Genomic DNA, 14,715 nt, shown 5'->3' with positions numbered 1-14,715 from the left:
TTAAAAGGGTGAAGTGCGCCAATTTTACACATCAAAGTCTGCGTGCAGGTTTCCAGAGGGAGCTGCTCCAAATCTGATAAATTGCCTCAAGAGATGTCACTTGAGTCAGAGTCAGTTGGGGCTGAAGTTTGAAGACGAAAAAAAAAATCTGGTGATGTGGAGTTAGAAAGAAGTGAGCTCACCAGACGGCTCCTCATCTCTAGCTACTGCCTGGCACAACGTACTTAAATCTCCGACCAAACTGTTCAAGTTGAATTATGGGTAATGTAGTCACCAGGTTTTGACAAGGAAGAAGAAAAAGACAATGTCTCTGGTTCTGCTGCATCGATTCTGATCCTTTCTTTTTTGTATTTGAGTCCAACAAAGTTATAGAAGTTCAATGATAAACTGGTGCACTCTTTTAAGCTTTCAGGAAAGGTCGGGAATATCTCATCTTGGGTTTGGAGACTACAAATCTAGAAAGCCTCAGTTGTAAATTAGGGCTGCGGAATTTGAAAGATATTGGCATTTACCAGGCAGGGAGACTAAAAATAAAAGATGCCATTGAGTGGCATTATGGTTAGCATAGGCTCCAGCATTTCTGGAGCCTGACCCATACTAGAGACTAAAATAGTAGTAATAATGATAATAATAGTATCTCAATCTCTGCTCCACCAATTTTGACCATTATTATTATTTGCAAATTGATTTCTTGCAAGGCCTCAAGCTCTCTGGAAGGTATCCCATTAACAGGGAGATAAGAGGAGCTGGATCTTTGTCAACATGTTTTGTTCTCTTAGGAGCTAAAATGCGGTATGCATTAGACATGCAGTGTGTCCATATGGAACAGGAAATAAATTACGTTTTGGTTCGGGATGAAGAGTAAGGAGGAGGATGAATTAGGGTGAGAGGAGCAGTTTTGTGCACAGAAGGATCTGAACTTGTCCGAAAAGCCAGAGATAGGCATATGAGGTTGGTTTATCAGATCATTTTATTGAAGACTAGCCAGTCAGGCTGCACAGCACTATTGATATCAAGCTAAAAAAAACTTGTTATGATCACTGACAACGTGTCTATTCACAGGATCATTCAAAATGTCATTACACAAGACACATTGATGCTTTGTTCGTCTATCATTTCAGCTCAATAGTTCGAACCAAACACATGCAGTTACTCTATGATAACTGTGTCAGGGCAGATATTGTCAACTCATCACTTTTTTTTTTTTTTTAAGATTTGTGTGTTTTCAGTCTTTGGGGAATTCCAGTCTATATTTCCGGGTTCTGTCTCACACATACTGTAAGCCCATAGGTGCAGTCAGCCGGTCCAACCCTGTGGTTTGAGTTGTCCTCTACTCCTCTTCCCGCCAAAGCTGTCTGCCCAGTCTGATCCCAGAGCCAAGCAGGTTCCTGCACCCAGGATGCAGGCTGTCAAACAGGGCAGAGCAGAGCTGCAGTGACAGGCGAGTGTCCTTGTGTCACCACAGACGCGTGACACGACTTGTGGGGAGGACTGTGCTGACACAGCGCTCCGAGGATTGCAACCTGTTGCTGCTATTAGGCAACTTTGCAGCTTTATCCTGACTGCAGCAGTTATTGATTTATGGCTGCAGTGCATCTTAACGGGAGTCCCCTAATATTGTCAGAGATAATAGACAATCCCTGGAATTTAGACATGGTTTGAAAGCCTCATCCAATTAGCTCAATCCCTGACTGCATGTTGTAATGGCTCCTCAAAACTCAGACACTGCTCTAATGACTAATGCAACATACCAGTTCTAAGCTCGGGGGGGGGACAGAATAGAAATGCACTTTACAACTAGAAAGGTGCACTCAGTAGAGTGCAGATCTCCGCCAGGTGTGTCTGCAACGACCATCGCTGTATTGTGCGATTGAATGAATACAACCAGTGCTGTAAAGTCATCATATAGTACACTTCATGCAATCATGCCAAAACACAAAGGTAAACTCCCCAAGCCGTCTGGCCGCTTAGCAGCAGCTGAGTGGTGGTGAGGTACTTAACAGTGTGTACACTGGTAGTTCCGCTAGCGGTTAGCCAAACACAACGTCAAAAAATACAATAAAAGTGAGCCGCAGAGCAGCGGCCAAAGGTACTCAGCAGTGTGTGCAGTTCTAGTTGCGTTAGCCAAACATACCAAAACTGTTTTTTGTCCCACCGCGTCTCTGGCCGCAGACTAGTGCCTGTTAGTTATCACTAACAGCCCCTACCAGCCAGTGGGGCAGTTAAGAGTGGTGAGTGAGGGGTAAGCAGCAGAATGCGAGATTAGCCGCGGACAGACACAGAGGCGCACATGCACTCAGTTATGGACGCACGGCCGAACACATAACCTCTCTCCAGGATTACGCATGGTGGAGATAATAAAAGAATGCAAAATGTGTCAGTGCATACTCACAGTATGTGCAAGAGTTACATAAGAAGAATGATATCTCATATGTCTGTCAGGTAAATATGAAGCTACAACCAGGACATGGTAAGCTTAGCTTAGCACAAAAAAATGGAAACAGGGTGAAACTGCTAGCTTGGCTCGGTCCACCTACAAAACCCTCTAAAGCTCACTAGTTTACAAGTCGCACTTCATGCTTAATCGTACAACTTGTTGTAAAAAGCAACCGCTTAGCGATTCGACTTCAGACTCAATTCAAGTGTTTCCTTCTCAGTGGAAGAAAAGAGCACTCATAGCGTCAGACATTTACAGTCCAGCATTTCCCCTCTCCTCATTCCTCTTGCAGTCACACTGCTGCAGTTCACCCATCCACTCGCACACATTGGACTTGCACTCAGCCTTATTAGAATGATGCTGATGAGGGGGGAAAAAAGGGCCGTATGGTATCTCAGACAAGATTAACTTGTCTGAGGACCTGGCAGCTTGATCTGTGGACATTTAATAAATGTGCAGGCTAGTACAGTGGTGAATGTTTGGCAAGCTTGTTTTATTAGCGTCCTGACAAAAGACAGAAAAAGCAGCTTGTCAGTGGAAGTTCAGTAGAAAACGTAAACAATCAACAATATCGTTTCGTAGTCGAGATACTGTATATGTGACCAACTGTTCATTACCTCTCCATAAGTCCATACAAAAGAGAATCCGCCTCCTGATGTCTCTCACTTACAGCTCAATGGCTCCCCCTTCTGGCTCCCAACATTTGACCCCTGAGTGACTGTAAAATGGATCTCAAACAATATGTCATATTATGCAACACCAGGTTATCTCACTGCTTAGCACACCTGCGTCCAGAGAGGAAGAACTGGTTTGAAAATCTCCTTGTATGGTGCTTGATTGTAATGCAGCTTCCTGGTATCAGATGTTAGACTTTCCCTGAGCTGGTTTCTAATTTCATGTCCTTCCTGTTTTGCGATTGCCAGCGGAGACCGAGCGAGGCCAGAGGCTCCCAGATGTGGACGCAGCACAGCAGCTCAAGCTGAGAGAGAGACAGCGTTTCTTCGAGGAGGTCTTCCAACATGACGTGGACGTCTACCTGTCTTCGGCGCACCTGTGTATCCGAGACTATAAGAGGCGTGAGTCGGACTGGTGGCCTTTTTATAAATCCATGCACAAATGCACGCTCATACACAGATGCGCATCATTTCACTGCTTCCCCTCTCTTGCAGCTCCAATTGGCAGCATCTCGTCCATGGAGGTGAACGTGGACTTGCTGGACCAGATGGAGCTGATCGACATCTCTGACCAGGAGGCCTTGGATGTCTTTTTCAGCTCTGGGGGAGACGAGGGGGTGCTGACCCCCCCGCTGCCAGGTATGGAAACCAGAAACAGAGCAGAGATTACAAGAAGCGCTGCGCAGTTTCATCCCTAACAAGATTTTGTTTCTGACCCACAGTCCAAGGAAACAACAACAACAACGAAGTCATCAGTAATGGACTCTTTCGACACGTCCTCGAGGATCTTGATGCCAAGTCCCGCGCGTCCTCCACGTCTTCAAACTCCTCCTCTGACAGTCAGACCACCAATGCCAACGGAAGAGACACCCCAGTCTTCAGGTCAGACGATGAGGAAACGCACACCAGCACAGCCAAGCGAAGAGCCGTGCCTCCAGAGTTGGAGAGGGTGAAAAGTCAGACTCCATCTTCGTAGGAAGCACCCTCTGCACAACAGGTCTCCTCCTGCAGTGCGGTAGTTGACACCTCGGCCGAGGGCAAAGAGCTGACTTTGGGATACAAGCTATTGAAAGAGGCCTCTCAGCCGCGACACACTGCCTCCTACAGCTGCTTTCAACCTTTCCTGTGATTGATGAGTTGTGCTCTGTGTGTTCGTTTAGGAGGTGGAGGCCGTGAACTGTAAATACGGAGATTTATTAATTCTCACCCGTTTCCATTTATGTTTTGGCATGTTTTGACAGATACGATTTGCTCCCCGGTTTCTGACCTCACGGGACCCGTTGTTGGTAAATGATGCATTTTGTACAGTAAAGCAGTGACTAGAACAATACAATGATAATTGGGTGACTCCCGGTAAATTTCGCAATAGAAGACTTCATACTGTTAAAAGTTCTGTATTTCAAACCAACACATTGTCCTGCCGATGCAAAATTCATAGTTTTCAAAGTTACAATTTTAGATGAATCTCAAACAGGATTTCTTTGTTTTAACAATAAAGGAAGAGAGGAACATGTATTCATGTGCTTCTGGTAATCAACACAACTGTTCCTGGTTATTTCAAGGTGTTTTAGATGGATGCTTAGCTGCTTACACGGAAGCTTGAGGAGGACAAACAGAACCTGTAGTGTCGAATGAAAACAAAAGAACAAAAGCTGAGACTTCCCTGCAAATCTTGATCAATTCTAAGGAACCCGCGTGAGCCAAACAGTGACGTATTGGAGGCAATACACACACACACACACACACACATGCACACACGCACACACTTGTGTCTATTATTCTTCTTGTGTGGGTGTGTAAAGAAAAAGGGGGCAGGGTCTCGTCTCCCTTTGCTTAAATGTCAGAAAAAGCCAGTCCTCGTACATTCTCACAATTGGATGTACTGAACAAGCACCATGCTCTGCTTCTTCTTCCTCCTGGTAAGTAGCAACACGGACTTAAAATCTTTTTGAAATGACTTCAGTTAAAGTTTGACGCTATTACTTGATTTTTATAGCTGTCAATTTCTGACTAAAGTCAGTGTTACTTAAAAAGGAGTATTCATTTATCTTTCATTTTGATTGAAAGTGTAACAGTATTATTCTAAATTATGTAATATTAATAATATTTATTATTATTAATATAATAGGGTTCCAACTATTTGATTATCTATGAAAATCAGGCACTTTTTTACCTTTGTTTACTGTCAATATTATTTCCCATCACTCCACTGGTCTAAGTTCCCGTGGAGGTCAATGTCTTCCCACAAGTGTTTAAGCGAGTCAGTGGTGTAAAATGTACCTCTTTGATACAAAAAAATAAATAAAAATACTCTGTATGGTCAAACATGAGTTGCAAAGTACAGCATCCCACTGTGATGTAATCATGTCTCTGGAAATGTTTGTGTGTGTGTGTTTTGCATTTCTGAACTGGTTTCCCAACATAGCAGCACGAGTTTTAAACACTTACATTGCCAAGTGTAGAGATAACATCAAATATGAGCTCCGCCTCAAACAAACATTCTTCCTTAGAAGTTTCATTACAACTGTGAAACGTCTAAGGAACAATGTCTTCGGAATGAAGACCTCGTGCTTCAGGTTTGGTTGGCTTCTTGTCTTTCAGGTTTTGTATTCCTCAAGTGCAAGATGCTCGGAGCTGCTGAGCCGTCACAGAAGGTTTTGGATCATTGACTCTTTCACTATTGAGGAGGGGCATTCAGGGCCCTTCCCATATGAGCTGGGCAATGTGAGAAACCATCCAGTCAGTAGATAAAAAGTTCAGCCAGAATAGCCAATGTGTTCATTTTCAAGCTCAGATACCAAATATCATCAATTGATAGACCTGTTGATTATAATAAATACAGTTACCAAACATGGTAGATCATGTTATTTCATCATGAAAATGTATAAAAGACATATAAAAAGTCTCAGGCTCCCCAAAGCCAATTGTAAAGTGTTTGTTGCTTACAGATAAATATTGAGCGGACATATCAAGTATACTTTGATCTCTATGGAGAAGGAGTGGATAAGGAGCCAAAAGGAGTTCTCTCTATTCATAAGGAATCTGGCATTGTGTCTGTACACAGGGCTGTGGACTACGAGAAGAATAAAATGCTTAAGGTTAGATTCACATGTAACATTCCAACATTTAGTAACAACTAGTAATCCACTTTTGTTATCTATACTGCTGTAAAGTTCTACACACTGATTAGGGATGCACATATGTCATATTGGTATTGTAATAAATAAAACACATTGGAAACTACGTTTTTTTATTTAGTATTATTATGTTAGGTTCAGGTCCTTGCAGCTCATACAAACAGGACAACAGTGGTGTTGCACACTTAAATCTAGTTTTACTCCATATTATTTTACAATATCCATTCATTCAAATCACATTGTTTTCTTTGCATTGTGACCGCAATTGAATCACATCTTTCAATCCGTAGCTGGAATTTGTGGCCAGAAAGACTGATTTCTCGATTGACACCACATTAGGAGTTGAAATCTCCATATTGGACATCAACGACAACCCACCACGCTTTCCGACGGATCTGTTTAAAATCAGCGTTGATGAGGAAACCCCACAAGGTAAAGCCTAAAGACTCTAGAGTACATGTTTTTTTTTCTCACAGTGTCTAATAAGTGCACTCCTTTCTTGTCATTTCCCATCAGGCTCACCTCTCCTGACTGTGGTAGCCTATGACAGAGACCAGAGAGGGACGCGAAATTCAACATTCCAATATGAAATCAAGTCTGTGGTTCCATACCCTTCAGACACCAACTTCACCATTGAGAAGTCTGGATTAATCTCATTTCAAGGGTGTTTGGACCATGAGGCAAGTGTGATCACACTATTTTTTGGGAATGCAAGATACACTGATCATTATAGAAGGAACAAACTGGACTAGATTAGTAACCCAGTTCTGTAGACTGTACAACTGTAATCAAATTATTTTTCATTTTCTTGCATTAAGGTGGCTGAAATGTTCACAGTGGTGGTGGAGGCCAAGGACAACGGTGACGTAGTCAGTCTTTCCAGTTCAACCACTGTAGTCATCCACGTAGAGGACGGCAACAACCACCTCCCAACCATCAGCGGACAAACAGTAAGCAGTTGTCCTGGTTAGCAAGGTCTACACATCACCACAATGATTTTAGCACTCACTTCTACATATCTTTACAAACACATGCAATAATCACACCTCTAATCTACAATTCTGATGTATAGTACATGCTAGACTTGACATATTGCTGTTGCCATTTGAAAATATGACAGGAAATCGTGTTTAAGTCAAAACATTAATCTTCAAAATTCTATAATGATGTGCAAAAGGGGCCAAGCTTTTTGTTTAAACCTATTTTCAATTACTGTCGGAAAAGAAAAAACAATGTAGGAGGTTTAAAAATATAAATGTATTATTATTATTATTGTCCATATAGGGACTTATGAGCAAACAAACAAACCAAAACAGAGAAATGGGTAAGTAGAAAGAAATAAATAAAGCAAAAAATACAAATGAAAATGTGAAACGATAATAAACAAAAAAGGAACTCATGCTGCAAGTTGGAGTTGCATAATGCAAAAAAACCTATTTACTTTTTCTGTTTCACTTTATCATCTAATATAATCATTTTCAATAAGTGGACGCAATGTTTTTCAAACACTTTTGTCAGTAATTTATTTTTATATAGTTGTTTAACCCCCGATTGTATAACCATAAAAACATTATTTTCAGATAAGGTAGAAATATATACAACAGATTTTTCAGTGCTATGTTTATCCAGATCATTTTACACTTATATTTTCTCGTCAACGCCCAGTTATTGAAGGTGAAAAATGTAGGCTATACTATACTTGATACTGGTGGTAAGTGGTAAGAAGCAGCATGGCAGATTTCTTTCCCCCTGACCTCTGCACCTGTGATTCATACCGTAGGGCTCTGGCAAAGTAAAAGAAGATGATGGCGGGACCTCTCCTCTGCGGCTGCATGTTTCAGACAAAGACACCCCAAACAGCCCGGCATGGAGAGCCAAGTACACCATTCAGGGTGACGAGGGAGAGCACTTTCAAATAAAAACAGACCCAGACACCAATGATGGAATCCTGACAGTCATAAAAGTAAGTGACGCCTAGCTGCATGCTTTACATTACAGCGACACCCACCTCTAGTCGGATATGTAATTACTCCATCGCATGCTTGTCACAGTACGTCTGCTTTCACTTGAGGTTTACACGTTTAAGGGCTTTAACAGAATTAATGTTTTATGAATGATACATACAATAAATGAAAAATTAAACATAACCACAGTACAATTTCAGCCTTTAGACTTCGAGGACGGAGCACAAGTGGAGCTGACCATTTCAGTGGAAAACGAGGCGCCATATTTCTCCTGTAAAGTGAGGGAGAAGACGCCCTCAGGCCTCTGGAAAGTTGACTCCAGTGAACGTGATGATGACCCTCAGCCTCACTCTGTAAAAGTCGTCATCGAAGTTGAGGATACCAACGACCCCCCGCTTTTCAGTGTGACGGTCAAAGAGGCCATGCTGGAGGAGAACGCGCCCATTGGAACCTGGGTGGAGAAGGTGACAGCTGTGGATCCCGACTCCAGTCACGCAAGAGATTTTGTGTAAGAGGCTATGTTTACGCTCTGGTTTGTTTGTCAGCCGGATTAAGGAAGAGAAAAAAATATTTTTCACTTGTGGAAAAATCCAATGCCCTGGTTATAATATGTGGGAGCTCTAATCTGGGACCTCCTATACACTAAAGCACATTGTATTTGTCCTCAGGTACAAGGTAGGAAATGACCCTGCTGGCTGGGTGACGGTGGATCCACACACAGGAGACATCACAACATCCAAGACGCCAGACAGAGAATCCCCTCATGTCGTTAACAGTGTCTACACCATCTTAGTGCATGCAGTGGACACTGGTAAAACTCAAAGTGTTGCTGGATGGCACTGACACAAACCAATTATCTTATATTGTTATGACTGAGGAAATGTTTCATTCAAATCTCTACTGCTTTGTCGCACTATTTTAGCCATGCTATAGCAGCATGGCTCTAGGGATGACTTTGGTGATCCCCTGACTTTTCCTCTGGTGCCACAAGCAATTCACAGTTTTCACCTAATTTGTGAAATAGCTCCAAATTTGCTGGATGGATTGGCACAAAATGTGGCGTATAGACATGTACTCTTCCCAGATGATTAACCCCGGAGGTGGAAAAAGTAGCCTACTAGATCATTGTCTGTTACTCAAGAGAAATTTGAAAGAAAAACTAATTTTGTTAAAATGTACTCAAGTAGAAGCAAAATGTATGGCTGGTGGCGTTACATTATAAAAAGGGGGACGCGGGGGTAGTAGTGGTGGTGGTGTGTGTGTGTGTGTGTGTGTGTGTGTAGGGGGGGGGGGGGGGGGGGGGGTGTATATATGATACTGTTGAATTAAAGAACATCTTTAGGGTACAAAATAGATTGCATCATTTGTTGACTTAACTTAAGTTGAACAACATCAGCAACAAGACCACTCTGCAGTCGGTGCATACAACCGATTATCAATTATAAATATACAACTGCGCTCCTCAGTGTAGCCTCACAAGAAAACCCGAAAAAGAGACTAAACTCAACAAATAAAACGAGCTATGGACACCACGGCGCCTGAAACTTCCTTTCAGAATCAACAGTAGATTTAAACATCCCCAAAGCAGACGACGTGGACATGTAAAACAATACAACGCACGAAACTACGTTGCCATCGGTTGTTGACGTTCTCATCGGCTCTCAGCAGCGTGTTGTGGTACTCACCATCATCATAATGTGGTCCAGGTTCAACGTCTCAGAGCATGACATAACCAGTCCATCGGTCTCTCTCCCCCAGTATAACCAGTCAACTAGGCCTCTCTGGTCCCACTGCGCTCCTCACACACCCGAGTATCCACCACATGTTGTGCTATGCTAGCCAGACCCAGCTGTCCATACTGTGCAGGTGACGAACATCGTGGGTGCGTCAACTATGAGTGCTCGCCAGGTGGTTTAATAAATCCGTCATTATTAATCAAGGTGGATATAACAATTTAAAACTATGACAGGGGTTCAATAATGCTAATTATAACCCTAACCCCACATGTGATCCTTAACTTGATTGAGCTGGAGGTGCTAGTGGCTCAGGCACCTGAACCCGTGACCCATGAACTCAAACCAAATCTCTAATCATCTCCGGAGTGTCACCACTTTGGACACAGATGCATGAAGAGAACGTGGAGCTTTCCTCTCATGTCCTTTCCTCTGTTCTATTCCCACTCAGTTTATCAGAGCTTTATCATGTGACTTGTGCTTTTTACTCTGTAACGGATGCAACTTTAACAAAGTGCTTGTGATAACTTTTAGCATAAGTATAATTACAGACAACAAAAAAATCTCCAAAAAGTAAAAGTACACCAACATGACTTTGTTACAATAAGGAGAGTAAATGTGATTAATCACTTCCACCCCTAATGACTGGTTATCATCCGACTGTTCTTCTAGCGCCACCATGAGGTTCACATTTGTGTTTAAGTGAAATGTCTCAACAGCTGTTGGATGGATTTCTATCAAATGTCCAACATATATTCAAGCACCCGTTAAAAGATAACTTGGAATAACTTTGGTGATCCTTTTCATCTGGCGCCACCATCGGGGTCAACATTTCCATTTCTGACCAAATACCAGCAAAATAGCCTAAACCTCCCACTGCCGAATGTTAACATGCTGATCTAAGGTGGTGAAAATAGTGTGAACATCATACCTGCTTCACATCAACATGTTAGCATTGTCATTGTGAGCATGTTAGCATACTGACCTTACTGTAAGTGAGTCGTATTCTTGTTTTTTTTCTCATCTTGGACAGGCAAGCCACCAATGACAGGCACAGCAACATTGAACATCCATATGACTGACCAGAACGACAACGTGCCTCACCCAACGGTGGACTATGTTGACGTGTGTGTGTCTGACGGCCCCACCACCACAAACATCACAGCCTTTGACCTGGATGACAATCCATTCGGAGGGCCTTTCACATTTGAACTGCTGGGGGATGTCAACAAAAAATGGAAACTGGATCCCTCATATGGTAGAGACAGCAAAGATATGAAGTGAAATATTAGGGCATACATAAAAAAAACAAAAAACATTTAAATTTGGGATTGTCTCTCACAGGATACATAGCTGGACTGGTGAAGAAGCCCAATGTGATGGCTGGCCCACATACAATTTATCTGAAGATCTCGGACATGCAGGGAAAGTTTGGCGCTTATAACCTCAGTGTGACCGCGTGCGACTGCTCTGTGAGATCCGACTGCCGAAGCCGCGGTGCCACTGCCACAAAAGCTGCCTCCGGTGCTATCGGCGTAGTGTTTGCCTCACTGTTTTTACTCCTGGGTAAGAAATTACATGGTTGCCTTTAGTATCAGAGAATTCTGTGATATTGTCACAATTCTGATAACTCACTGCAAATTGCATTTTGTGGTCTCCTACTCGCTGACAGTTCTGCTACTGATGGCGGTCGTCATCACCTGCAAAAAGGAGTTCACCACTTTAGAGACCAGTAATCCCTCTGTAGAAACACTCCTTGTATCGAACATTGAGACACCTGGAACTGACTGCCAGGTCACTGCTTAAAAACTTTTGCAAAACAATCCTGTGATACTTTTCCAGATTTGTGTTCATGCAAATAATCAGTCACTGTTTTTTTTCCCCTCAAGATATCTAACAGTGGCCTGGCACTGCCCACTGATAAGAAGCGCTACTTATCATCTCAATGGAAAAGTCAGCATGACAGAAAGCAACACATCACAGGTTCACCAAAGGTGGGAAGAGATGGAAATGATGTAGACTAAGTTTTTGATTAATTGCAACAATCTTCAGATTTTTATGAGACGCACAATGTTGGACTTTCAAAGGTTTTCTCACACATACTTTGATGATAACCTGCCTTGTAAAAATGAAAGACTGCTATTTTGAGTGTAGTCAAAATGATCCGTTTATCACAGTTGCTCCTGTCACTTTTCAACAGGATAGGGAGCAAACCTCCATCTGCAAACACTTCACACATTACAACACGGACAATGTTTCCAACCTATTCAATGACGACTGGATCCAGGTAATATGCACTTATTGAAGGTCAATTATCAGTTACAACTGTGCATGCAAATAAATAATTCCTGTATCACTCTTTCCTCTAATCATAGGCAAATTGGAAAACTCTAATAGTCAACCATCGCAACCACCAGGTAGACAGTTGTTTGAATTGTCATTATTGCTCATTACTTTGAGGAAGCAGCTGAAAAAACGTAATCATGTGAACTTGTTTTTGTACAGATTGATGACAAGAGGACAATGGATTTCCTCTACAAAAGGAACTCAAGCTCTGCAATGGCCGCAGCTCTCCGAGCCCTGCTTCCTAAGGTTGGTAGTGCAGCTATAGTATCATGTATACTCTGCAAAAGCATGCATGCATGCGCCTGCAGCAGAAGAATCGCTGTATACACTGCACGCACCATTATTAGGCAAGTCGTATTTTTGAGGATTCATTTTATTATTGAACAACTACAGTGCTCTCGGTCAATCCAAAATCTTAATAAACCTCAAACCTGAATATTTAAGAAAGTAAGAGTGAGGTTTATCTTTCTTCGGAGGCAATTGGGCAACATATTAGTGCAACTATTTGCTCGTTTTTTCAACTCCTCCTGCAGAAGCTCTCTCACCTGGAGACAGAGGAAGATCTGCCGGAGTATCCGCCTCACCTCTACGCAGATGAGGGGGACTCGGACAACCTCTCGGAGCTGGACAGCATCGACATTCCCGACATGGATTCATTCGATAACGCGCTGAAAGACTTGGGCCCCAAGTTCAAGGAACTGGCTTCCATTTGCAAGCCGCCACACACACAAAACATCACATAACCAACATATTTGTTCTTGAGCGGTGAAACAAACAGGATATTTTTTAAACCATACAAGGGCTGCAGTCAAAAAGTCCAAAAATTACCTCTTAATGTCTGTTATTAACCACTTTTCCTTGACCTCTATGGAAAAAAACATTGGGGTCAAGGAAAGATGTGATGGAGAATTCATGAAGTTAGGAAAATACAACTGTGGTGCTTAGAGAATCCGACGACACTTTCACTAAGCTACGCAATTGTGATATGACCACAGACGTTACTGACGTGGGGCTGGCATGGTGAAATCATGGTGAAGATGAACTACAAAAAGCGCATCAGATACTTCACCCTGTGTATTCACCATACACTATATATACACATAAAATATACCGAAAACGGACAATTCGTTCATGTGCAGTATGAACTGTTAAATATCACTTTTTCCAACGTGCATAATGTGAATTCAACCATTCAGTTTTGAGCTTTTTACCGTTTTATTGATTGTAGACCTACCTAGGATTATCTTCATATATAAACTTGGACACTGGGGAAAAATATGACTTGATTACCAGGGTTGGAAATTGCAACAGGAATATAGGCTACCAGTCACAAAGCATTATATGATAAATGAGTTGATTGAGGTGTGAAGAGGTGTACGTGTTTATTTGTTCCGGTTCGTTTTCGAACATTTATCAACGTATCTGTTTTATGAGAGTTGGTTCATCGTCAGTTTGTTATATTTACTTTCGTATTGTTTTCTTACAGGTTAGAAGGGAATAAATACATGTAAAATGAAAGAAAATAGTCAGTCTATTCATCAACATGAATTTCATTAGTTTATGACTGTATGAAAAGTGTCAAAATCAGTGCAAGGGCATTTCATTTGTTTTCAAGGACCACCGAAGGGCGAGTCATTTTAAGGCGCTGCAAGGAATTGTGGGGCTGCATCATCTTCTTTCCTTTGGTAAAGATACAGTGGGTACGGAAAGTATTCAGACCCCTTTACATTTTTCACTCTTTGTTTCATTGCAGCCATTTGCTAAAATCAAAAAAGTTCATTTTATTTCTCATTAATGTACACTCAGCACCCCATCTTGACAGAAAAAAACTGAAATGTAGAAATTTTTGCAAATTTATTAAAAAAGAAAAACTGAAATATCACATGGTCATAAGTATTCAGACCCTTTGCTCAGTATTGAGTAGAAGCACCCTTTTGAGCTAGTACAGCCATGAGTCTTCTTGGGAATGATGCAACAAGTTTTTCACACCTGCATTTGGGGATCCTCTGCCATTCTTCCTTGCAGATCCTCTCCAGTTCCGTCAGGTTGGATGGTGAACGTTGGTGGACAGCCATTTTCAGGTCTCTCCAGAGATGCTCAATTAGGTTTAGGTCAGGGCTCTGGCTGGGCCAGTCAAGAATGGTCACAGAGTTGTTCCGAAGCCACTCCTTTATTTTTAGCTGTGTGCTTAGGGTCATTGTCTTGTTGGAAGGTGAACCTTCGGCCCAGTCTGAGTTCCAGAGCACTCTGGAAGAGGTTTTCTTCCAGGATATCTCTGTACTTGGCCGCATTCATCTTTCCTTCAATTGCAACCAGTCGTCCTGTCCCTGCAGCTGAAAAACACCCCCATAGCATGATGCTGCCACCACCATGTTTCACTGTTGGGATTGTATTGGGCAGGTGATGAGCAGTGCCTGGTTTTCT

At 42.2% G+C, this 14,715-nt stretch overlaps 1 protein-coding gene across 1 annotated transcript; it reads left to right on the top strand.

The window, feature by feature from the left end:
- Positions 1 to 5,006: 5,006 nt before the first annotated feature.
- cdh27 (cadherin 27) lies at positions 5,007 to 13,034 on the top strand. The gene is made up of 16 exons (XM_076096391.1): positions 5,007 to 5,030; positions 5,713 to 5,835; positions 6,060 to 6,209; positions 6,539 to 6,680; positions 6,765 to 6,928; positions 7,067 to 7,198; positions 8,029 to 8,211; positions 8,413 to 8,720; positions 8,881 to 9,023; positions 10,979 to 11,203; positions 11,290 to 11,511; positions 11,618 to 11,739; positions 11,835 to 11,939; positions 12,146 to 12,232; positions 12,451 to 12,537; positions 12,825 to 13,034. Exons 1-16 carry the CDS (start codon positions 5,007 to 5,009, stop codon positions 13,032 to 13,034), a joined length of 2,427 nt encoding a protein of 808 aa, XP_075952506.1.
- The last annotated feature ends 1,681 nt before the right edge of the window (positions 13,035 to 14,715 follow it).

Source organism: Anarhichas minor, unplaced genomic scaffold (assembly GCF_050575085.1).
Source record: "Anarhichas minor isolate MPS153535 unplaced genomic scaffold, ASM5057508v1 ptg000021l, whole genome shotgun sequence".
Lineage (NCBI taxonomy): Eukaryota > Metazoa > Chordata > Actinopteri > Perciformes > Anarhichadidae > Anarhichas > Anarhichas minor.
The sequence above is the reverse complement of the archived record's forward strand: the minus strand, read 5'-3'. Positions and strand labels throughout refer to the sequence as shown.